Source organism: Pituophis catenifer, unplaced genomic scaffold (assembly GCF_029215685.1).
Source record: "Pituophis catenifer annectens isolate HBS135680 unplaced genomic scaffold, rPitCat1.0.hap2 SCAF_2, whole genome shotgun sequence".
Taxonomy (NCBI): Eukaryota; Metazoa; Chordata; class Lepidosauria; order Squamata; family Colubridae; genus Pituophis; species Pituophis catenifer.
The window spans coordinates 194397581-194422338 of record NW_027256882.1 but is presented as its reverse complement, the minus strand read 5'-3'; the positions used below and the strand labels follow the sequence as shown (position 1 = coordinate 194422338).

The window sequence follows — 24758 nt, the reverse complement described above, 5'->3', positions numbered from 1 at the left end:
ATAGCCTACAGTATATATATCTACATAGTAACGCATTTTAATTAAAGTTCCTATTTTCCTTAAGGAAAAAAAAATGGGGGAGATAATGGGAACTGTCATTTTCCCTGGGCACTGCCTAAAACTTAGAAGAACATGACCTGGAAAACAGAAGTATATGTAATTGCCATGGAAGTAATTTCTTGGTTGTCCATCTCATGTCATCTCCTTGCCCCACCGCTACTTCCTGTGGATTTCCACAGAGTGCTCCTTCAGCTTTTTTCCATTTCCCTGCAAGGTTACATGAGATAAAATAGCTGCACTGTTGTGCCTTAAGAGTTCTTGTATCTGTTACAAAGAAAACACATCTTTCCTTCCAGAAATGTCCTCAGCCTGGAGCATCAGCATGTTGTATAAACACAGGAATGCACTTGCCTCCAAGAGGGGCCCCGAAGCAACATCCAACACCAACTGCGCAAGCGGCCACCAGGAGGTCCAGTTGCCTATGCATGTTCTGGAACAAAGAGCCCAGCCAGAGAGAGGCATGCCAGGGTTAGAGTGAGCACAGGCAAGAGTTAGTCCTTTCTTCTCCTGCTGCTCAAATGCTAAGCATCTGCCGGCAGCAAAGCCAGCCTTCTTTTAGAGCCTTGTGAGTTGGCTTTAGTAACAAAGGCAGACAGGATCTACAAGAACTTAGTCTCTTTCTACCTTGGTCCCATTTCCTGTATTCTCTTTGCATTAGTTTTATTTATTAATGTTCAGGTTGATTAGGATGACTTCTAAAATAAATAATCTAAGCATTTGTTATCAGCCACTGGAAGAATACAGCATGGCCGAGTCATAAAGCTGTTGCTTTATTTTATTTCTGCAGCTAAAGTTAGAAGCGCAAGCTTCTAGAATCACAGCCAGGCTCAAGACATAGCTGCTTACAACAGCCATAGCTATAAGCACAGTTTGCATGTTAATTGTTCTCAATGAATCTGCTCTTAATACAGGAATAGGGTGGGTGGGAATCATCCTTATTTACATCTATTCAACCACTTTTGTTTCATAAGGGTAACAACTGAAGTAAAGCCTCTCAGTTCTAAATTATGCTGGTCTTTTTGCAACCAGCATATATGACAGAGATATGGCCAATCTTGTTTATCTTTGGCTCTTCTGCATATTTATGTTTGCAAAAGTTTGGAATTATGTTTTATCAGGAGAAAAGGTGCAAATCAGAATGATTTGATATTCCACATGATAAGTAAAGTTCAGTCTTAAAGTGAGGATAGGAAACTGCAGAATATTAAAAGCCCCTTCCATACTGCCAGATTATCTGTTCAAATTGTTCCCTTACAACTAATTCTAAACTTTTATTTACACAGAAATTGATATTTTGAAAAAGCCAAACATTGCTCCTGATTTTTTTCCCCAGTACATTTACAATTGCACTACATTATTCTTGAGCAATTCTTCCATGTTTCATTGGACATAATTGCAGTGAAGATACCTAATACACCTCTCACTGTCATTTCCTGTGTTGTGCAGATTCTTGTTTTTGAACTAACTGTTTCATTTTAATGCCCTCAGTTCTGCTTTCATCATCAATAGTCTATAATGTTCTCTCTCCCAGCAATCTCACTCTCAAGCTAGATGGAGCATGCAGAACACTTACCTCATAAACCCCACAAAAGATAGACAAGAACTTGCTGAGGACAGCAGCACAGATGCTCGCAATGTGCACAAAAGGGCCCTGCCGGAGGGAGAGAGAGAGGGCGATTGTGTAAATAAATAACTGGGAAGAACTAGGCTGAGTAGCATCACAGTGCAGGCCAACAACAAAGGATGTGCCTCCGACCAGCTTCTGATCATTCTCTCCCTGCCTACATTGAACTGAAACTATTTCAGCGTCTTTGCTAACTCTTTTGTGCTATCAAATCCAGAGATCCAACTTGGTGATCAAGTGTAGTGGGGAAGATCAAAAGCACTGGGGGCTGGATTTGGGAGTCCTTAATTAAAGGGAGGGGCCGCATTTAGGTCCCCCAGGCCTCTGGGCATATGGGAGTGGCTTAGTTGCTTCTAATAAGTAAGCTCATTTCTGCAGCTTCTGGTTGCATTCAGCTCTGGGCTAGGCCTATGTGTGTTTCTATTCTTTTTGGATGGTTCTCTCTGACTGCTTCCCAAACTGCTCCTTTATCAAGCTAGGAAGCAGTGTATCCATGTAGCGGCAATTCCTCCCTTCCCTTTGTTCTTTGAGCTGAGTCTATTTCTGGCTCAGAATAAACCAGTTAGTTGCACTCCTCTGCTTGCTTTGCCATAATGCAAAAGTGGAATTGCAATCCAAGTACCGTTATCCAATTTATACCATCGTCCAATTCTTGAGATGCTGGTATCTTCACTTGTTCTTGTGTTTTGTGTCTTTAGTTTGACAAATATCTTTGGCTCAAAAGTACCAGTATTTTCGGGGTGGGGGTGGGGGGGATTAATGGAACTGCCAGAAGCAAGAGTTGCAATGATCATCATCCATCTGCTCTGCTGCTGAAGTAAGGAAGAGCTTGTGTCTTTCTCTGTTAATTAAATAAAAGGGAATGACCTAAAGAAATAATTAAAGATATTGTCTTACAGCCAGCAACAGAGAACTGGCTAGTTTAGGACTCCAGTGGAAAAACTAGCCAGCCAGCAAAAGAGAAGTGGCCAGGTTAGTGCTCCAATGGGGAAAATAGCTTAGTTCAGAAACTTTCCCACCTGTTTATTTCAGTGATACCAACAGAAGAGAATATGTGTAGCTCAGAGTTGAACTGTGGAGTCTTCCATGCTTTTTGACCTTGATTGTTTGTTTACAGATATTTCATTACCCACCTAGTGCAAATGAGAGTGGGTTTTACTGCCTTTTTATGTGCAATAGCTTGCCCTGCCAGTTTGCTGAGGGTGTGGTTTTCTCTTTGGTTAATGTATTGTTTTCTGTTTGATTGTTTGTCTGGTGTTAACCCCTGCTTACCTAAGTGTCAGCAGCTGGAGAAGATGTCTTTTTGTTTGCCAACCTATCTACAAAACAAAAGACTGGGCCATCTTAACTACAAAAGACCTTCAGCTCCAGGGTGATAGGATTAACCCTCACTCAAGATCCAAACCAGGACAAAGTCAATAAGCCGTAATAGGAATTAAGCTTCAAAGCCCCTTCATTACATCACTCAGAAAAATTCAACCAAGCCTGGGACTCAAGCCAACCTACAAAGTTACCCCTGCATGGCCCCAAGGGAGTCTGACAACCAGTGGTGGGTTGCTACTGGTTCGCCCCAGATCGGGCAAACTGATAGCGGCAGCAGGAGGCTCTGCCCACCTGTCTGGACGCTTCTGCACATGCACAGAAGTGTCGTGAGCATGCACGCGCGCCCACGAGTGAACCGGTAGCGATGGGTTTTGAAACCTGCCCCTGCTGACAACCAATCAGAATACATTTTTTTCACAGGAACAGGAAGTAATTTCAAAGCCCAAGAGAAGGTATAAATCTCTCTCTATCTCTATCTTTTTCACCCATGTGCTCAATTGCCCAGGACCTCAAACCATGTGGTCCTGTCCACCATTAAACCATTTTTCCAAACAGCTTTCATGTTTTCAGTGTCTTTCTCCCCACTTGGAACTGAACCCAGATGAACATTTCTTCCAATAGATGCATCTGGTTTTTTTTTTTCCCCTTTCATTTGCTCTGTTCCGAGTTTAACCCTAGAATCCTTTAGTTCTTTGCAGCCTTTGTCTTCAAGCTGATATCTGCCATCACTTTTCTCCCTTACCTCCATTCCCAGTTATACCCACCTCTTTTCCAACAGGAATCCCACTTCCCAGGCCAGCTGTCAGGCTTACAACTTTGGCCACAAATGCTTTAGGTGTGAGGTACTCCTTGAGGACTACTCCTCGCATAATAGTTTTCAATTCTGGAATCCCAGAGCCTGAACAAAACAGAAAGGAATCAAGAAAAATGCTATTCAGATAGAACATAGCCCAAAACATATTGAGAGACCACAGCGCAAGGGACACACGTCAGATAGCACCAGACCTCTTAGATGACACCCAGGTTGACCGCAATCAGGTAAGAAGCATACCTCACAGGTTTGTTATTGTGGGGAAAATAGGAGTAGAAAATTTTGTTGGTTATGTTCACCACCTTGAGTTATTTGTAAAAATAACAAAGGCGGGATACAGACAAATAAATATGAGTGCTTGAATCTTCAACAATAAAAATTAATGGGAGATATTAAAGTGTCATATCGGCCTGCAGCAAATCTCTCCTTGTCCTTCTTCCCAATGTAAAAACCCATGGGGCACTGATAAAAACAGAACAAGTTACGTGGACATAATACAGTGTTTCTCAACCTTGGAAACTTGAAGATGGATGAAGTCCACCCATCTTCAAGCTACCAAGGTTGAGAAACACTGACATAATAGAATCAGTGCTCATCAATTGTGTATCCCTTTTGCCCTAAGAATGGACATAGGGTGGCGAACTGACAGGCAAAAAGGCAGACAGGGGACTTCATCTATGACTGGAATCGACAAAGAAGTCTGTTATGGTTGTGTAGTTTGGGGCCTGAAGTGAGCAGACATATATTCCCACTGTCCCTTGATTCCTCACCCACAGCCTGTGGAGAGACAAGCTGGCAGAAGAGGGCAGCAAAGAGGATAAGGATGAGGGGGTAGGTGACCCAGGCCAGGAACTGCATAGGGATGTTGGGTTGCATCTCTTTGTATATCCACTTGTAAGCTGTAAGGGGAGAAATGACAATAGATGTGAGTGATTGTAGCACCTGAACAGAACCCCAAAAACATACATTCAACCCATGCAGGAATTGTCATTGGCTGCACTCAGCCCACTACAGAATGGTAACCAAATTTAAACAAGCAGAGCCTAACTAAACAAAGGAAGAACATTTTCGAATCTTACTCTGTAGTCTTTCCTACCTCCATCTATATTCTCAAATGGCTTGTGTCAAGTGCAGGGATAGGCAGGGTGGAATAGAAGAAATCAGTAACAAGCATTTCCTTTTCTTTTTGTGGAAGGGCATTTTGTCAGGATCTGTGCAGGGTTCAAAGAGGGCAGGGTCACTGATTGGCCAATCTGGAGTCAACCCAGACAGACACTGATCGGTTTCTGTGATCAGCAGCAACCCAAATTCCAGCCTAATGAACAAATGAAGCACCTTTCCAAGGCCATTTCCTTCCTCATTCGGATAACAGATGTTCACTAGGAATGAAAGCTACCTGATGAAAGACCCAGACCTTAAGAGGGAAAAGCACAATGTTTGCTTTTGGAAAGAGCAAACAGTAGGAACGAAAACAAACAAGCACACCTTCCATGACCAAAACTGGTACCTCTGAGCTTCTCTTTCAGTCAGCTGTGCTTTCAATAAATTATTCATCTCTCTACTCTGTCTTGTTTGGCCCTTTATGTGCTACGTTTGTTAGGTTTTTAATTAGTTTCAGTTGTGAATGATACCACATTAATAATAAAACAGAGTAGTAGATGTGTTTTTAAGTTGTAGCATTTCTTCAGAGTGTGAACCAACCTACCTTGCAAGCTTTTGGCACTGGCATAATCCACCCCCCAGCTGACTAGTGCCATGACCACACCCAGAAGAATCAAGAATATCCAGTCTTCTCCCAGCTTCTTCGTAATATAATTCTTGACACTTTTAGTACAGGCTGCAGAAAAGGAAGGTCTTTTAGATAGTGGTAAACTTCCCACCGAAGTTACTATTTTATAGTTCTATATATCACACTGGGAACTGTATGACACTGTAATAAATGTGTCAAATTTCTTCCACTGAAATCAACAGGATGAGAGGCCTTAAATCATGCCAGATTTTGTCATTTCCTTCCAAACAGATGGAGATACATTTAAAGCTTGCAGAAACTCTCCTTAATTCAGAGATGTTGAAGAACATAAGCATCAGTAAATTCATCAGGTTTAAAGTGCCCTGATCCATATTTTATCAAGCATGTGTTATGCGACTAGCAAACAGTAGGCTTAAAGCAACAAAATAAACATTCTCCATTTCACTTAACTGGGGGGGGAAATCTTACATTGATGTCCAATCTGAATTAGAAAAAGTTACTTGGCCCACAGTGCTCTGAGAATGCAGGCGAAATACAGTAAATAGCATATGGCATTATTTTTAACAGGCCATTAACACCTACACTACAGCATTGCTAATACGAGGCCCTATGTGAACATGTTTGAATGTCTGAATTATCTCATTAATTAACCTTTATGTATGCAGAAGTAGAGTTATCATATATTGCCTAATTTTCTTAATAACTTTTTTTTTAATCAAGTATTCTACAGGCTTTAGACTCAGGTTCTGAGCTAAACAGCCAAAACACAACATCTTTTGGCTTTCTTTTAAAAATGCATTTAAGTGGTCATTTTTATTTGAAGAAAAAGCAACTGTGTTGTTTCTCCATTTGTTTTATGTTCCAATTCTAATCAGGGTTCTGTGCCAATTTCTCATTGCAAAACATCTTCCTTGCTGCTATTGGAGCACTCATCACAATACCCTGAGAAACTGGGCAAGGATTGGGGGAAGTGGACTGGCAGGAAAGCAGGACTGCGTATGGGGGGGGTGTCTTGCTTGTTTTCAAACAAATGCAGTGGTGGGATTCAGCCAGTTCGCATTACTTCGGGAGAACCAGTTGTTAACTTTCTGAGCAGTTTGGCAAACTGGTTGTTGGAAGAAATCATTAGGGCAGAGAACCGGGTTGTTAAATTACTTGAATTCCACCACTGAACAAATGCCTGCTGAAACATCTTAGAATCTGATCAGTGCTTCTCAAGGAAATAATTAGTAATAGTAAGCAAACTTTCCTTAACCTGCTTTTAGTTAGTTTTTGAAAAGAAATCTGTATCCAACCCAGAACACAGCAGATATGCTTTATTTTTCAACATTCAAAATGTATTTTCACAGAATTGCTTGAGAATGCTAGTGTATTTGTTAGTCAAGAATGAGCTTCACTATTGCTCTACATCAGTGTTTCTCTTCCTTAACAACTTTAAGATGTCTGGACTTCGATTCCCAGAATTCCTATAACTGGTTGGAGAATTCTGGGAGTTAAAGTCCAGACATCTTAAAATTTCTAAGATTGAGAGACACTGTTCTACATGAACTATATGTTCTATCATCCAAAAGCAAACCTAATACTGCCCTGTTGTAGGATAGCTTCAGGAAAAGTTTCATCTTATTTGTGGGTAAGAATCTTTAAAGAAGTATGTCTGATGTTACTGAGGTTCTCATTGAGAAAACCTGAGGGAAGAAGAGATCTTCGAGTAAATGCTTATGTCCCTTTTCTCAACCCCGAAGTCTCCCAGTCCAAATAGTTTTCATTCATGAAAAGGCCTTAAGATTACCACTGCATGCAATGTGTAGTTTGCCCCAAATTCACTCATAGTCACAATCATGGAGCTTTTTTTATGTTGGAACAGTTGGAAGATATGTGAAATAAATAAATAAATAAATAAATAAATAAATAAATAAATAAATAAATAAATAAATAAATAAATAAACAAATAAACAAATAAATAAATAAATAAATAAATAAAAAGAACTACAGAATTAAAGCATCAAAATGTCCATTCTGTGTTCTTCCTTTCCATTCTTCCTTCTCACCATATGCAATAAACTCCAGTGCAGTTAATGCCCAAGGTACTGTGAGCTTCTTGGAAGCGCCAGTTTCACTGGGGCTTACCATGATACTTAGAGTAGCTCTCCTCCTTGAGTTCAGCTTGACTTCTCCGCTTCAAGGAGTCTTGAGACGTCTTATTCAGAAGTTCTTCTTTCTGGGAAAGACTGGGAAGTTCTTTCTGGGAAAGACTGGGAAGTTGGTCCGTATATTGGCCATAGAGCTGAGAGAAGAATAATAGGTGGTCAAGACACTCCAAAGACAATGTAGGACAAGACAGCCAGAGACTGCAAGACACATAGTAATAGCTATGTCAAAATGAAGTACCTTTAATTATAATGTACCTTTAATAATGTAGACATGATTCCAAGTCCTCTGCCGTAAATGACATTCATTGAATCTAAACCAAGTACATTTTGCTCATAATCCTGATTGGTAAATGTTCACAGCAATACATATATCTCATGATGTTGCACTTGACAACTTGAAAGTATAAATGTGGAATGCTATGAATGTTCTGCCTCTGGCAAAAGATTTATGATAGCTCATTCATGCACAATCTTATTTCTTTCTGCATAATCATTGATGAATGATGAATCTATGTTAACCAATCCCAACTCTAGAAGAGATTTTTAATCCCTGGTGGTAGTTGTGTATATTCTCAATCTTCCAAATAGCACAGTAGTTTACACATTGTGGATACTAGATGATGAGGTACCAGTCTACAGGCACTTGCAATGTATAGATCAGATCTTATTTGAAGGAGGGGAGCAAGGATAGTGGACTGAATCTGAATATAAACCAGATTATTTCTAGCCATTTATTGAATGTTAAACTAATCTAATTAATAATTGCTGCAAGAAGGAATAATGCTGGTATAAAAATCAACAACTGCACGATACATGAAAAGAAGGACTAGGGGCGACAAGACAGCAGTTTTCCAATAGTTGAGGGGTTTTCACAGAGAAGAGGGGGTCAAGCTATTCTCCAAAACACCTGAAGGCAGAACAAGAAGCAATGGGTGGAAACTAATCAAAGAGAAACTCAACCTAGAATTAAGGAGAAATATTCTGACAGTGAGAACAATTAATCAGTGAACTGACTTGACTCCAGAAGTTGTAGGTGCTGCATCACTGGACGGTTTTAAGAAGACATTGGACAACCACTTTACTGAAATGGTACAGAGTCTCCTGCTTGAGAAGAGAGTTGGACCAGAAGACTTCCAAGGTCCCTTCCAACTCTGTTATTCTATTCTGTTAAAATGTAGTATATTGTATATTCTATTATTTGAAAACTAATCACTGCAATAGAAGCCCCAAGTACACTATCTCCATGAGTTCTATGTCCATATATTTATAAGAAACTCATCTGCGTTGTCTAGTTGCATTAGAAGCTAAACTAAATAATCTGTAACTTGCAGACAGCAAAAAGATGCAATTGGTTTAAATGAACAAGTTTACAAACTCAAGCAAATAGCCATATGGAAATCAATTATTGTAATTAATTGCATTTGTAGAGAAGAAAGTGACTTTCTTAATATGCCCACTCTATAGTATATCGACAGTTAGACTACAATTATAGTTATACTGCTATCTTAAAAGAGCTAGGGGGAAGACAACAAGAGAGAGATTTGTTAAATATATGTTGGGAAGTGGCATTAGATAAATATTGGTTGGATAGCTAAATAAATTAAGCCATTCCACTTTATTGTAACTTTATAGTACAATGGTGTATCTAGCTTTGTTTCCTGTATGGTCTACCTGGTAAGATTGACATCAATCTTGCAAGGCTTAAAGTATAATTCTCCCACCACCACCTTTACAGCCCAATGATTAGGGAGGGTTCCTCCTGAACCTCTTTCTTCACCCATTATGCAGATGTGGGATTTGTTCCTCTTGTATGATTGGTCTTTAGGCAGCATTTCTTTGCCAGGTCTCCCAAGGTCATTCCCATAAATCATTGCCCTCTGCCTTTTCTTGTTACCTGTTCGTATTTTGCCATCTTTATTGAGCAGCTGACATTCTGATTCTTTTTTTTTCCTTTGAAAGATGCCAAGAATAACAAAAATGGTTTCTGTAGGCATCTTCAAAGGAAAAAAAAAACCTGATTCTGCACTTTCACTTTCCTGACTCTAACTCTGTAATGCTGTATTACCTGACTGCACTCTTCCTTTGTGGGCTGCCCTCTTTCAGATTCCCTCTTTATGTATCTTTTTTTGTTGTTTTCACACCTTCATGATGTTTTTTGGATTGTCATGTAGACTCCTGCAATTCTCCGTTTTTCTTCCTCAAAGGAATTGTTTGCAATTTTACTTTTACCTCCCTTAGGGATTTTTTTTTTTAACATCCTGGAGCGCTTTTTTCCATTAGCTTTTCCTATCACACGATTACTTTTTGAATTTATGACATTTACTTTTGAAGTCCAAGATCTGTGTATGACTACACTCAGTTTTAATTTCCCTTGAAATCAAGACCAGCAGTGTGCAGCCACTTCATCACTTTACTGCTGTTTCTGTTTCAATTAACAGAGAAGAGAAGAGGAGAGGAGAGGAGAGGAGAGGAGAGGAGAGGAGAGGAGAGGAGAGGAGAGGAGAGGAGAAGAGAAGAGAAGAGAAGAGAAGAGAAGAGAAGAGAAGAGAAGAGAAGAGGAGAGGAGAGGAGAGGAGAGGAGAGGAGAGGAGAGGAGAGGAGAGGAGAGGAGAGGAGAGGAGAGGAGAGGAGAAGAGAAGAGAAGAGAAGAGAAGAGAAGAGAAGAGAAGAGAAGAGAAGAGAAGAGAAGAGAAGAGAAGAGAAGAGAAGAGAAGAGAAGAGAAGAGAAGAGAAGAGAAGAGAAGAGAAGAGAAGTTGGAAGGACCTTGGAGGTCTTCTAGTCCAACTCCCTACTCAGACAGGAAACCCTATACCATTTCAGACAAATGGTTGTCTTCTTTAAAATTTCTAGTGTTGGAGCATTCACAACTTCTGAAGGCAAGCTGTTCCTTTGGTTAATTGTTCTAAATGTCAGGAAATTTCTCCTTAGTTCTAAGTTGCTTCTCTCCTTGATTAGTTTCCACCTGTTGCTTCTTGTCCTGCCTTCAGATGCTTTGGAGAATAGCTTGACTCCCTTTTCTTTGTGGCAACCTCTGAGATACTGGAACACTGCTATAATGTCACCCGTAGTCCTTCTTTTCATTAAACTAGACATACCCAATTCCAGCAACCATTCTTTATATGTTTTAGCCTCCAGGCTCCTAATCACCTTTGTTGCTCTTCTCTGCACTCTTTCTAGAATCTCAGCATCTTTTTTTATATTGTGGCAACCAAAACTGGATACAGTATTCCATGTGTAGCTTTACCAAGGCATTATTATAAAGTGGTATTAACACTTCACGTGATCTTGATTCTATCCCTCTGTTTATGCAGCCCAGAACTGTGTTGGCTTTTTTGGCAGCTGCAGCACCCTGCTGGCTCATATTTAAGTGATTGTCCACTAGGACTCCAAGATCCCTCTCACAGTTGCTACTATTGAGTGAGGTATGCTATACCTATGCATTTGGTTTTTCTTCCCTAACTGTAAAATCTTACTTTTTTCACCATTGAATTTCATTTTGTTAAATAATTAAATTCTCTCTTTTTTTGTTAGACAATTAAATCCTCCCTGTTAATAAATTATTTCTTAAATTTACAGTATGTACCATCTATCTCGCCGCCTTCCTTAACCCTCTAAAATAGTATAATATCAGAAAGACAAGTCAGGAATTTGCTAGAAGGACCAGGCTTGGCAAGATCTTAGGGTACTGCATATTTGCATCCTTGCAATTTCATGGCTCTTTAACAGATTCGCAATATGGTTTCAGAAGGCATTATTAACATCATATGCTTAGCTGAGATTGCAATATTGTAACAGCATTTTTTAACATGCGGTGTAACTTCTGTTGCTTCTATTTGTTTTGAACAAGTTTGAATCTTTCAATTGCTATATTCTAGCCAGATTTTTCAACCGACCAGGTTGAAAAAATGAATAATTTTATTTATTTTATTTATTAAATTTATATGCCGCCCATCTTATCTATAAGGTGATGATCTAGATCTAGATCAGATACAAAGATAAAATAACCTTTATTGTCACTTTTTTCTATGAACAGATTAAAAAATGAAATTCTGAAGCCTGCGCTCAAAAGAAAATATATACTGTATATACAGTATACCCATACCCATACATGCATCTACATATACAAATGCTATTAGTTAAATAATACATATGATATTAGCTAGATGTTTTCCCTTCAAGCTCATTCTATTTATTTCCCATATTGTGAGTGTTAAACAACACTCACACTTTCCGCAATGCAGAAAACTTTATCTGACTCCTTCTAGGTTACCACCTTTAGAGCACTCCATGGCTTAGGACCTGGGTACTTACAAGACCGCCTTCTGCCACCAGTAGCCTCTCACCGGCCAGTACGCTCCCATAGAGAGGGGCTCCTCAGGGTGCTGTCGGTCAAACAGTGTCGACTGGTGGCCCCCAGGGGAAGAGCCTTCTCTGTGGGGGCACCTGCTATTTGGAACGAGCTCCCCCCAGAGATACGGAGGATCCCGGATTTCTGCACTTTCTGCCGTGCCCTCAAGATCTTTTTATTTCAACAGGCTGGCCTGGCCTAACTTCTTTTTAATTGTTAATTTTAAATTTGTTTTAAAACAATAGGGGTGTTTTAATCTGTATGGGCCAAATTATTTAATGTGCTTTTACGTTGTTTTTTAAATTTTGTATTATATGTGTTTTATCTTTTGGCTGTTCACCACCCTGAGTCCTTTGGGAGTAGGGCGGTATATAAATCCAAAATAAAGTAAAGTAAAAGTAGGTTTTGTTTCCAATCCCACACTAAATTTCAGTTGAAAGCTCTCCCAATGAACCTTGCCACGCTTTTGTGGTACACATTCAGCAGTACATCAGCAGTCTGCCATCTTGACAATTCAGACCATGGTCCTAGGAATCCCACCATTCAATTCCATTTATGTAATTATAATTGACCACTAGAATTACTATTACTTATTTCCATTTCCAAATTTCTTTCATCAGATGGAAGGAGGAATAAACCCTATTGACTTCCCTCCAAGATTTTCAAAGTCTTTGTTGATGTGGTTGTAGCTGTTCTTCATAATATAACCTGTACCTTCAAATATCAGCAGGAAAGGATCATTGCCTGTTTTGGAAATTATGACAGCTCACTATTTATACAGGTTTTTTTTCCAGAAAAGAATGAAATTCGCATTAAAACATGTTTGCCCCCAACAATCTGGGTCCTCATTTTATTGACCTCGGAAGGATGGAAGGCTGAGTCAACCTTGAACCTGGTGAGATTTGAACTGCCAAAGTGTAGGCATCTGGCAGTCAGCAGAAGTAGCCTGCAGTACTACACTCTAACCACTGCACCACCAAGGCTCACATTAATGAGCCACCAGGGCTCACATTAATCTAGAACAGGCCTGTCAAACTGGCAGCCTGTGGGCCAGATGCGTCACATGCAGGCCATGCCCACCCCAGCTCAACAAAGGCAAAAAACATCGCGATACATCATGATACATCACATGACGCGATTGAGTTTGACACTTGTAAGAAACTATTAAAGTAAAGATCATACAGAGCTTTAGAGAGGGATATCATCAGTATGCTGATAGCAGCCAGCTATACTGCTCCCACCATCTAATTCCAAGGAAGCAATTGGTATCTTGAGAATTTTGTACTATTTCAGTAATAGATTGGATGAGATAGGACAACCTAAAACTAAGTCCAGATATGTTGGAGATACTGTTGGTAAAGAAAGTCATAGTTTGGAAGTGCTTCTTGAACCTTACCTGTCAAAGGATCTGTTGATGGTAACTGTTGTGAGCAACTTATCCATGCAATTCCAACTAGTGTGCAAACTGCAATCATTCCTGAGCCAGTCAGATTTTGTAGCAGTTATCCAGGACTTGGTTACAAAATGTCTGACCCTTTTCAGTGAATTTTATGTGTGGCTGTCCTTGAAAATTCTTCAGAAATTAGAGCTTCTGCAAAACGCAATGGCTAGCCTATCTACTAATGTAAACTACAGAGACCATAACTGTTGTATTGGAAGCTCTGCATTGACTGCCAGTTGCCTACTGGATACAATTTAAGATGTTAGTGTCACCCTTTAAACCTGTAAAGAACTCAAAGCAGCCTTACTACTGGTGGAGCTGCCTTTCCCATAAATCAACTAAGCCAGCTAATGGCTTAATGGGAAGAATAAAGGAATCTTGGCTGTATTATTCTGCAGGAAGGAAACAGCTGCAAAATGAAATGACCCATAGAAAAAAGGGGAAAGCTCCATAGCCCACCATTCTTCCATTGAAATTGCTCTTTCTAAATATAGAGGAAAGAAACCTAACTGTCTCTCAAACATCATTCAATTTATTTTTCAGCCACAAGTTGACTTACACCTTCAACTCCTTGGAGGAAAGTGAGAATTTAACTGGATGGAAAATCAATAAAAGCACTTTAACAGAGACTGATTTTTTTCTTCAGAAAAAATAGTTCCAGTTTTCTTCAACTCACCAAACCAATGGATTTAGCTCCAACTCTGTTATAGTCAACGTTTATGCACAATCTACCTCCTATGGCAGTGTTACTCAACCTTGGCAGCATGAAGATGTAAGGACTTCATCTCCCAGAATTCCCAAGTCAGTAGGCTGAAGTCCACATATCTTCAAGCTGCTAAAGTTGAGAAATGGCACCTTAAATGGTTTAAGTGAGGTTTTAACTACAATGAAATAAAGAGAGAGAAATAGGGCAAGAGAAATGCCTTCCCTAGGAAAAGAAGACTTTACTGTCCTATCCTCATTTTTTTTCCATTAACCTTTTGTTACTGTAAAAATAAAAAAAAGATAATACACTCAGCACAGCTTGCAGCACAGGTAAAAATATGAACCACATGAGGTTGTGGACCAGGTTGGAAAGTTGAAAAAAAGTCAAGGGGAAACCACTTCTATGTCATTCCACAAAGCAAAATGGATGGTTCCAGGTACCTGTTGGAGTCTGAGCTCAAATCAAGGGAGACTGTATCTATTTTTTAGTCTTCTTTGAAATAGCATCTTGGGTCAAGAAGGTTCTACTCCACTTTCCTGTTGTTTTTTTAATAACAAATACAACCTGTGGCCAATCAAATTTCTGACCGGTGATATCTTTCTTCTCTCTGGGAGTTTTGGGGGCTGGGGAATTTGTTTGAGAATACTCAGGCCTTGATCACATGCCCTTCAGTAATCCAGGTTAGGTTATTTGAATGCTCACTTGAAGTTCATCTTCTTCCACTGATGTGTATCTCAAGATCTTAAGAATTCACACCTCCAACATGTTGAACCCTTCTTGCTCCCTGAACACACATGCTCTCCAAGGCTCTAAGGAGGGAGGAGAATGGGCAATGCTTGGATCAGCAGAACAAGAGACTGCGGCCACAGCAGAAATGGCTGCTGTTTCTGCAAAGCATTCCAGGAAGACCAGAGCCTGCTGCCTCTCCTCTAAAGAATGGGAAGGGAACAGTTAAATGTCAGCAAAGATGGAAAAATAATGCAGGTGTGATTTTGAGCACAGAAGCTCTGAGCGGTTAAAACAGTCACATATGTACATTGCTGTTGCTTTGCTCTTTTTCCTGAGAATATTTTTTTAAAATTAAAATATTAAAACTCCTGACAGAGATTTTAATATGCAATTTGGATAGTAATGAATATACATCTATGTATCCTCATTTACAAAAGTTTCCGGCCCTTTTCTATACACCAGAAATGACAAAGATGTACTCCAAATGGCTCTTTGAGTGTTTAAGATTGCAGACCCCTGAGCTAATCATAATATTTTCTTTTTAACTACTTAAAAAAGTTTAATAACAATTTTTTTAAATTAAAGTATTTTTAAACTGTTGTTTATCAGATATAATATTTTACTAGATAAAACAATAAGAATAAAGAAATATAATAATTTATTCCTTTAGAATAATAAGGAAACTGATAAAACATATTCAGTAAAACACATTACAAGCAACCACATAAATCAAAGGCTTTCTCAAAAATAATGGTCTTCAACATCTCTGGGAGAAAAAAGCATTAAGGCAGAAAAATGAACCTCTCAGAATATTGCAGTTTCAAAGTATTTGTGCAGCCACAGAGAAGGCCATGCAATTCATAGATGCCAATGTGGTTTGCCCATGACATCCAATGTAAGTAGGATATTATTAGAAAATCAGAAATGTTAGGGAAGAGTTCACACAAGAACAGAACCAGAGGTTGTATTCAGCAGGTTCTGACCAGTTCTGGAGAACCAGTAGTGGAAATTTTGAGCAGTTCGGGGAACCGGTAAATACCACCTCTGACTGGCCCAGACCCCATCTATTCTCTGCCTCCCGAGTCTCAGCTGATCGGGAGGAAATGGGGATTTTGCAGTAACCTTCCCCTGGAGTGGGGAGGGAATGGAGATTTTACAGTATTCTTCCCCTGCCATGCCCACCATGCCATGGCACACCCACAGAACCAGTAGTAAAAAAATTTGAATCCCACCACTGAACAGAACCTATTCCCTGAGATACTTAGCACTCAAGCATTTTACTTTCTAACAGTTTTATTGTCTAAGGTACCATATTTGAGATACTGTTCATGAAATGCAGTCTCTCTCTCTCTCTTTTTTTTTTTTTTTTTTTGGAGTCCTTGATGATCTCTGAGCTTGGTTGTTTCCTTGCGGACATTTGCTTGCAGATGTTTCATTACCCAGCTAGGGCACTGATGATGTTCTCTAGCTGGGTAAAGAAACATCTGCAACCAAACACCCAAGCTCAGAGTCAATCAAGAACTCTACAGTTCAACCCTAAGCAATATTCTCTTCTATTAGAATCATTATCTTGCGTAATAGAAAATTTAATAGTGAAATCTGGTGTGCAATTTTTCGCACACATTGAATTTTGAAAAATGAAGCTCAATATATCATTTCCCATGTACTGCACAAGGCTGTTCCATCTGCATGCAGGAAGAGCTGCTTCAAGCTCCCGGTCTCTGTGGGGCTGTGGGGCTCCAGAATTTCTTTTTTATCCTTGAATTCCAACTGAGAACCATTATGCATAACCATTGTGTAATACACAAAACTCACACTCCACTCAAACCAGGGGGGAAAACGAGTCCCATGCCAAAAGATTTCTTTTTATCTGAGCCAAAAAAGGTTATTTGTTTAGAATTATGTCTCTTGTGAATGAAAGCCAACTTCTTCTTAAGAACATAGCATGCATGAAAATATGACTCTGTAGAGGAACTTCATATTTTGTTGTGATTCAATTATTTGTTTAGAAAAAAATTCAATAATTAGCAAGCATTCCCACCACCGCAACTGCAGTTCTATGAATATCTATCTCATCATGAATAATTTTTTCCTGACTCAGTCTTGATTGGCAACCACCAACCTATACCAAAAAGAGTGGAAACTTCTAATAGAAACTCCAAGTCCTAATATCACCCCAGAGTAAGACCTAATTAGCTACAAGCCCTTTGGGCCACTGACTTCCATCTAGGAATCTCAAAGACTGCATCCTGGGCTAAATTAATCCCTTTTATATTTAGGAGCCTCATATGTACAGCAGTAGTGGGTTTCAAATCCTGTTGCTACCGGTTTACTCGTGCACATGCGTGACACTTCTGCGCATGCACAGAAGTTTCTGGGCTGGTGGGCGGAGCCTCCTGCCACTGCCACCGCCACTGCTACTACAGGTTTGCCTGATCCGGGGCAAACCGGTAGCAACCCACCACTGATGTACAGATGACTGTTAATTAGCATCAGCAATGAACAGGTAGAAAACTCTAGACCAAAGGATGCCTCCTTTAAGGGTCTCAATTCCTCAGAAAGAAGTCAAGAAATGATTGTGTAGGACCCCATTGAACATCAGTTGTTATCAGATTAGGTTTTCCATATGAAACATCCAAAGTGCTGAAATTCTGCATGATACTATCCATTAATTCTCTGACTGAGCCATCCTGAAGCATCAGTCATGCTTGTTGACACATATAAGTAGAGAGAAAAGTGTACTTCTGCTTCTAATTCAACTCAACATAGTCAACTTCTGCTAGTCTATACATATTTGTGTGTTACCATTTCACCTGCACAATGTAGAGTAAGAAATAATCTTGTATTTGCATGTGTTCCATGTAATACCTACAGTGTGTCCATTTACTCTGTTGCCCATGAAAACCTCTTCTCCATGCTTCTCTTGAGCTAGTTTTGGTTTATTGTTTTTATTGTGTTTAATGAATGACTTGGACATGCTGCCAAATTAATTACTAGGCAAGACTTCAACTGCTTGTCATTTTCATTTCCCTGAACGCTTCTGGGCACCACCTGCCAAGAATCATCCATCAAGGAGGAAGCCCACGCAAAAACCAGCTGGCCATTTATGAGTGTGAATACATCTGAAAATAAGTTCATTCCCTTCCATCTGAATGCAGCTTGCTTGAGTATTACATCCTGTGCGTCAATTGTGCCTCCACTTAAAGGTTCCCCAGAACTATTGCCTCAGATGTTCTTAATTAGGACTTCCTTGAGCCAAAGGTTGATGCTGCCAAGATCCGATGCCTACCAGGTGTGATTGAGAATTCTGGCTTTGCAACCCCCAATCAAAAGGTGCCAGGATGGACAAAGCTGCCATAAAATATGAGGCTCTTTGAACATATGTGTCCATAAAAAAATCATTTTGTGTCCTGTAGTGGGTTTCTTTTACTGTTGAATTATTTTGATTTGTTTTTAAATTACCCAATTACCCCAAAATTCCCTATAATTTTTCTTCACTACTTTGAACAGTGTAGGTCATCCTTTTTGATTCCAGGATTAGATTATTTAAATAGCATTTTAAGTTCAAAGAACTTTAGAACATTCACAGACTAGTACAATGCATCTCTTTCCAATCCTGTTGAAAACAGGCTTTAAAACAGACATGAGCAAAAGTTTTAGAATGGAGAGTTGCGTACCTCAAAGAATGAAGGAAGTGACTGATGGATGACACTAGAGACAAAACTAAGGGAGGACCAAGTTCTGGTTTGTGTGTAGCTGCACTTCCCCACAGAAGCAAACACACATTGTAAGGAATGCTCTTTGACCCCCAATTATCTCTGGATGCCCAAATAGCAAGGAGCCAGTTTACTTAAATATGTCCCAAATGCAACCATTCATGCTGGTTGGATCTGGAAGCTGTTAATTATGCCTTTGTTACATCCTGACTTGATTGTTGCAAAGTGCGGTCCTTGGACTTTGCTTAAAGGGTGTCCAGAAAGTTCAGCTGGTGTAATAAAACACAAGGGATGGAATATTAACTGGTGCATAATACAAGGACACATTTAAAAAAAAAACCTCCCTTTTTATGACCCTATCATCCCTTAATTCAGGGTAGAGTCAGGGCGACTGGATGGAGCTGAGCGTTTATTGGCCGGATGCCCTTCCTGATGCCACGTTCTAAGAGAGAAACATCTGCCACTATCTAGGATTGAACTCTCAATCTTCTGAGTAGGTGAGTGTCACCACACTGCTCAAGAAACAAGGACCACATAATTCCCTTGTTAAAAGATCTGCATTAAAAATGCTAACTTGAACTTTTAAAAGTCTAAATAGCTTAGGACTTGATTATCTGAGCCACTCACTAATTTCATTACAAGCCTTCCTAAGTTCTAGATTCAGCAGGAGAGATTGTCCTAACAACTTTACATTAGAAAATCTGCTTGGTGAACAGACGGTTATAGGAAGTCTTCTTCTATGTTCAGAAGAAATTCTTCCTGTAGGTGAATAGATAATCATGGGAAGTGCTTCTTCTCCAGAGTCCACTGGAGTGGGTGTCTGATTATGGCTGCTTAAGAGCAAGCTATTTAAACTAATGCAATAAAGGCCAGAATTGAAAAAAATCTCAAAATGATTCAAAGAGTAAGTAGTGCATAGAAGGAGAAGAAATAGTTGATCATATGTTCAGCTCATGCAAGATCATACAAAGATTAAAAATAATGACATAATAAAGCCATCAAAACGAGTCACTGGAACATCTATAAAAATTACCATGTGCCAGAAAAGAACAATCGGTGGGAATGTATAGTTGAAAAAGTAGTTGAAAATGATTAGGTTAAAATCTGCACATTGATAAAATCTCCATCTGTCAATTACAAAAGGCTGCTTGTATCTGCTCATATACTACAACAACATATATTACAACATACTACAGTAGGTTCTTGAGAAGGACTCAATGCATTTGAAGGTCAACATCCGCTAAAGAACTGCCAGCTGTGATTTTGCACTGTTGTGTATCTAATAATGATAATATCCCAGTTCTGTAGGAACGGTGGATAAAAATGCCAGTCTAAACATCAGGCTGACCATGCAATGAACCATAATAATACAAGAAGCTAAATGCTATAGGACTTTAGAATTCAAACAAATCTATCACATAACACCCCAGACTTAAAAGCTTTTGATCAGAAAGACAAAAAAGTCTGGATAGTGGACATTGCACTACCTGGATCCAATCTCAAAATGTTGAAGCACCACCTGAACACCGTTGGGTTGACAAAATCATAATCAGTCAATTGCAAAAGGCAGCTTTACTTGGAACAGCTTATATCCTGCAATGATACCTTTAATATTGTAAATGAAAACATCTGCCTATCCTAAATCCTTGGGAAGGACTCACCTAGCTGGATAAAAAATCCAAATCCAGTCTGAACATCTGATTGACTGTGCAACCAACCCTGATGCTCTCAAGTACAGAATGCACTCCACCAGGATCTGTATTCTGCCCTAACTCGTTCTTAGCGGTACAAGTTGAGACTTCCTATTTATGGTAGCTAGTGAACTCAATCTAATAATTTTCATTGTTAAATTTAATTCTTATTTCAAATATTCTTGTTTTACTTTGTTGATTATGTAAACTACCTTGAATGCTCAGTGGACAATAAAGAAGGATACAGATTTGATGATGACGTTTCTACTGCTGATGAAGATGGTGATGACAACAACGGCAACTGTTGTCCTGAAATCCAGGGCAGAACAGGGTTGAAGACAGATTTCACTGCTTGTCCAGATGGCTTATGCAAATGGAATGAGAACATTTTTGCATCCTTTTTGTGCTTTGCTCAGTCTGGAATAAGGCTCAAGTACCAAGTCGCTATTGCTCTCTGTGGTTAGCCTTCTAAGAGCTGCTAGGAGATGCTGTAGCATCTCAAACAAGAGCATCAATAGGAGAGCATACCAATCACAGCACCCTTCTCTTTCTTTCCTCATTCCCCTGGTGATTGCAGGGAGTGGAAGAATCATTAGAGTCATCATGCAGGGAGAATTATGGGAAATTGTCATAGCAATTGTGGAGCACAGTGTCCTGGCAAACAGTAGCAAATCAGGAGTATTAACCCAAAACTCTCAAGTCCTGCTATGATGCCTCATCATGACAGGGAGCATTCCTGGGAGAGATGAGCACCAAATAGCAGGATTATACACCAAAAGTATGCGTTTCCAGCAGGGTCGCCCAAGATGTGAAGGTCATCTGAGCTGCTCATCTAAAGCAAGCAGACACTTCTATGTAGGAGAAAACAATGATAAACCACTCTTGTATTTTACCACAAGGATAGACAAAATAGAATAAGCTCAAATTATCATATTCTGGACTCTGGTTTCTTGAGAATCTAATGGTTCTGGAAAATATGGAAGAAAAAAGAAAAAAGATAACCATCACTGTGGATGGACTTAGTTATACCAGTAGTAGCAATAGATGCACCATTTAAAAATCTGAAGGGTTGTCTAAGCTCAGATGTGGAAGTTCTGAAGGATTGAATAGGAAACAGATTATCCTGGGGAAGAGCTAGCAATGCGGTCACTAATAGTCAATACTGATTTGATAGCACATAATAAATCATAAAAATCCAACACTAATCTTGTAAACTTGCATTGAATTTTACAATGTTAATTTTTAAAAAGAAATAATTAGGGGAAAGATGGATCTCACCAACCAAGCAAATCTATATTTCATTGACTTAATGGCTTAGACTTACTAGAAATTGCTAGAGAAAACACAGGAGAGAACAAAATCAGTAACTGTTATGAACACAGAATAACAGAGTTGAAAAGGACCTTGCAGGTCTTCTAGTCCAAACCCCTGCTTAAGCAGAAGATCCTATACCCGTGATGGCAAACCTATGACACGCATGCTACAGGTGGCATGCAGCGCCCTCTCTGTGGGCACGCAAACCGTCACCCAGTTCAGCTCTGTTGCACTTGCGCACATGCTTCCCGCCGGCCAACTGGTCATCGGGTGTCTGCTGTGTATGTGCAGGGGGGCAGGATGCATGTGGGGGGGCACACGCATGCACGGAGGTGCATGTGTGGGGCATGTGCATGCACGGGGTGGAGCCCATGTGGGGGTGCTGTGCACACATTGCATTTTGAGAGTTCACACACTCTGGGCACTCGGTCTGGAAAAGGTTAGCCATCTCTGTCCTATACGATTCTAGACACGTGGCTGTCTAATCTCTTCTTTAAAAACCCCAGTGATGGAGCACCCACAACTTTTGGAGGCAAGATATTTCATTGGTTAATTGTTCTCATGACAGGAAATTTCTCCTTAATTCTAGTTTAGATCTCTCTTTGATAAGCTTCCATCAATTACTTCATGTCTTGTGCCCAGGTGCTTTGGAGAATAGTTGACCCCCCCCCCCGATCCTCTCTGTGACAGTCCCTCAAATAATTGAACACTGCTATCATGCAACCCTTAGTCCTTCTCTTCATTAGACTAGAAATACCTGGTTCCTGCAACCATTCATCATACATTTTAGCCTCCAGTCCCCTAATCATCTTTGTTGTTCTTCTCTGCACTCTTTCTAGAGTCTCAACATCTTTTTTGCATTGTGATGACCAAAACTGGATGCACTATTCAAAGTATGGTTTTACTAGTGCAGTATATAGCGGTACTAACAATTCATGTGATCTTGATATCCCTCTTTTGATATAGCCTAGGACTGTGTTGGCTTTTTTGGCAGCTGAAGCATACCGAAGGCTCAAACTTAAGTGACTCCTAGATCTTTCTCACAGTTACTGCTGTGAGAAGTGAACAAATGTGAACTGGGTCCTTTTGTCTTTGGATGCTTTGCAAGTATGTCATTCTTAGCTACTAGGATGACCTTTCCTAACCATCATTTCTGCCAGATTAGCACAATAAAAAGATTTTCCCTGTGTCTCTTCAGTCTCACTGTGAGTCTTCAAGCAAACTACTCCCTGATCTGCTCCATAGTGTAGAAAATAGAGAGCCAACTGGACTGAGCTCAGTGGGTGACAATGCATTAGATTAGAGTCATGTTGCCTATCTTCTAAACAATGTTGCACCAGAAATGAAGGCAACAGCAAAAGTGCCAGTGAGAAATTGAATAAATTTTCTTAAAATCCAATCAGTGCAGAAGGATGATCATGAGCAGCAGGAACCTCAGCAGAAATTGATCTGAATATGACAAGGAAATTGATAGAGCATTATTAGTATGTTCAACCCACTGTCTGAATCAGATGAGAAAATCCGCAAGAGTGTAATCTCCAGTGTGAGATGAATGAACATGAATGTATTTCTTTACTAAATTTCTATGTCAGCCATCTCACTAATACATGTCTCTGAGCCATTCGAGATTAAAACAAAATGACACAGAAATCTCCTGCCCCTCTCCCCCCCAAAATTAGTGTCTTGGAGGTCCTAACATAGGTAGTGACTTGACCTACAATGGCAATTGGAATTGGAAATTCTGTCACTATGCAATATGGTTGTTAAGTGAGTCACACCCAATTTTATAACCTTTTTTGTCACCGTCATTAAATAAATTTCTGTGGTCATTAAGCAAATTATGTGGTTAAGTAAATTTGGTTTCCCCCATTGATTTTGCTTGTCCAAAGCTGCCAGGAAGGTTGCAAATATTGGGATCATGTGACCCCAGGATGCTGCAACCATTACAAATGCATGCTGTTACTAAGCTCCCAAATTTTGATCACATGACCACGGGGATGCTGCAATAGCTGTATGTGTGAGGAAAAGTCAGAAGTCATTTTTTTTCAGTCCAGTTGTAATTTTGAACAATCATTAAATGAATGGTCATAAGTCAATACTACCTGTACTTGTAGGAAGAATGTTAGAAGCTGGATGGTTAGTATCTGCTTTATTCCATAAGCCCAACACAAGCATGGCATTGAGAACTGAAGATCATCTGCCATCAAATATGGAGAAAGACACAGTTTTCCCTTGAAATCCCAACAACTCTTTCTCCCTAGCTGGGCCACTATTTTTTAAATACACTTCCTTTGATGTCAATGTTAATTTTATCCATTTAAACCATATGGGGTTAAATAGCTTTTTGGAACATCTGTTATATTTGTTTATGATTGCATATTGACATATACAATAAATCTCGCCAAACTCAAGTATTCCTTCAATCCCCCCCCCAACCTCTTAATTCAGCCCCAAAAACAGATGATACAGAAAGCCATTTTGCCGATACTGAACATCACGCTTGCTCTTTCCCCTCCAAGCAGACTCTGACACCAACAAACTTGAAAGAGGACTTTTCCAGTATGTTGCTATGCCAAGAGACAGGCATAGGGCCAAAGAGGCCCTGAAAAATTGTTGGAGAGCAGCTGGGGAGCCCGAAGTGAAAAGGAAGATTAAACAAGCTGGCTAAATGATGACTAAGAAGCAATATGATACCGCTTCAGATATCTGAAGGGTGTAAACATCCAGTAGGGAGAAGCCACACTTTGTTGAGCAAAATAAATTAAAAACATGACAAAAGCAAGCCTTCATCCTTCATTATGGAAACAGAACTACAAAAGGGAGCTGTATCAGAAGAAAGGCCATGAGTCTAGTTTCGGCTATAATTTATGATGATCTTATAAGAATCTCTGTTGGCACTACTACACTTATCTTGGAAGCTTCTTGGAATAATCACCGCACAAAGCTAAGGCTTCTTTTCCTTGTCAACAACCAGGAGCTTTGCTGGACCCTTTAAATATTTGGAGAATGAGCCCATGTTTGCAGTTCAGAGGTTGTTTTAAATAGGGCGATATTCTGCAAGATAGTTAAAACCTGAAGAATCCTAATAAATCGC

General features: G+C 39.7%; 1 protein-coding gene across 2 annotated transcripts in view; it reads right to left on the bottom strand.

Moving 5' to 3' along the window:
• Positions 1-24758, bottom strand: part of CLCN1 (chloride voltage-gated channel 1) — a 64014-nt gene that overhangs the window by 34090 nt on the left and 5166 nt on the right. For both annotated transcript variants that reach the window (XM_070935378.1, XM_070935379.1), the window contains exons 2-6: positions 7696-7852; positions 5524-5655; positions 4589-4717; positions 3772-3905; positions 1634-1711 (exon numbers count right to left, since the gene is read on the bottom strand). In XM_070935378.1, the coding sequence (XP_070791479.1) occupies positions 1634-1711; positions 3772-3905; positions 4589-4717; positions 5524-5655; positions 7696-7852 (630 nt within the window). The remainder of the gene's footprint in view (positions 1-1633; positions 1712-3771; positions 3906-4588; positions 4718-5523; positions 5656-7695; positions 7853-24758) is intronic.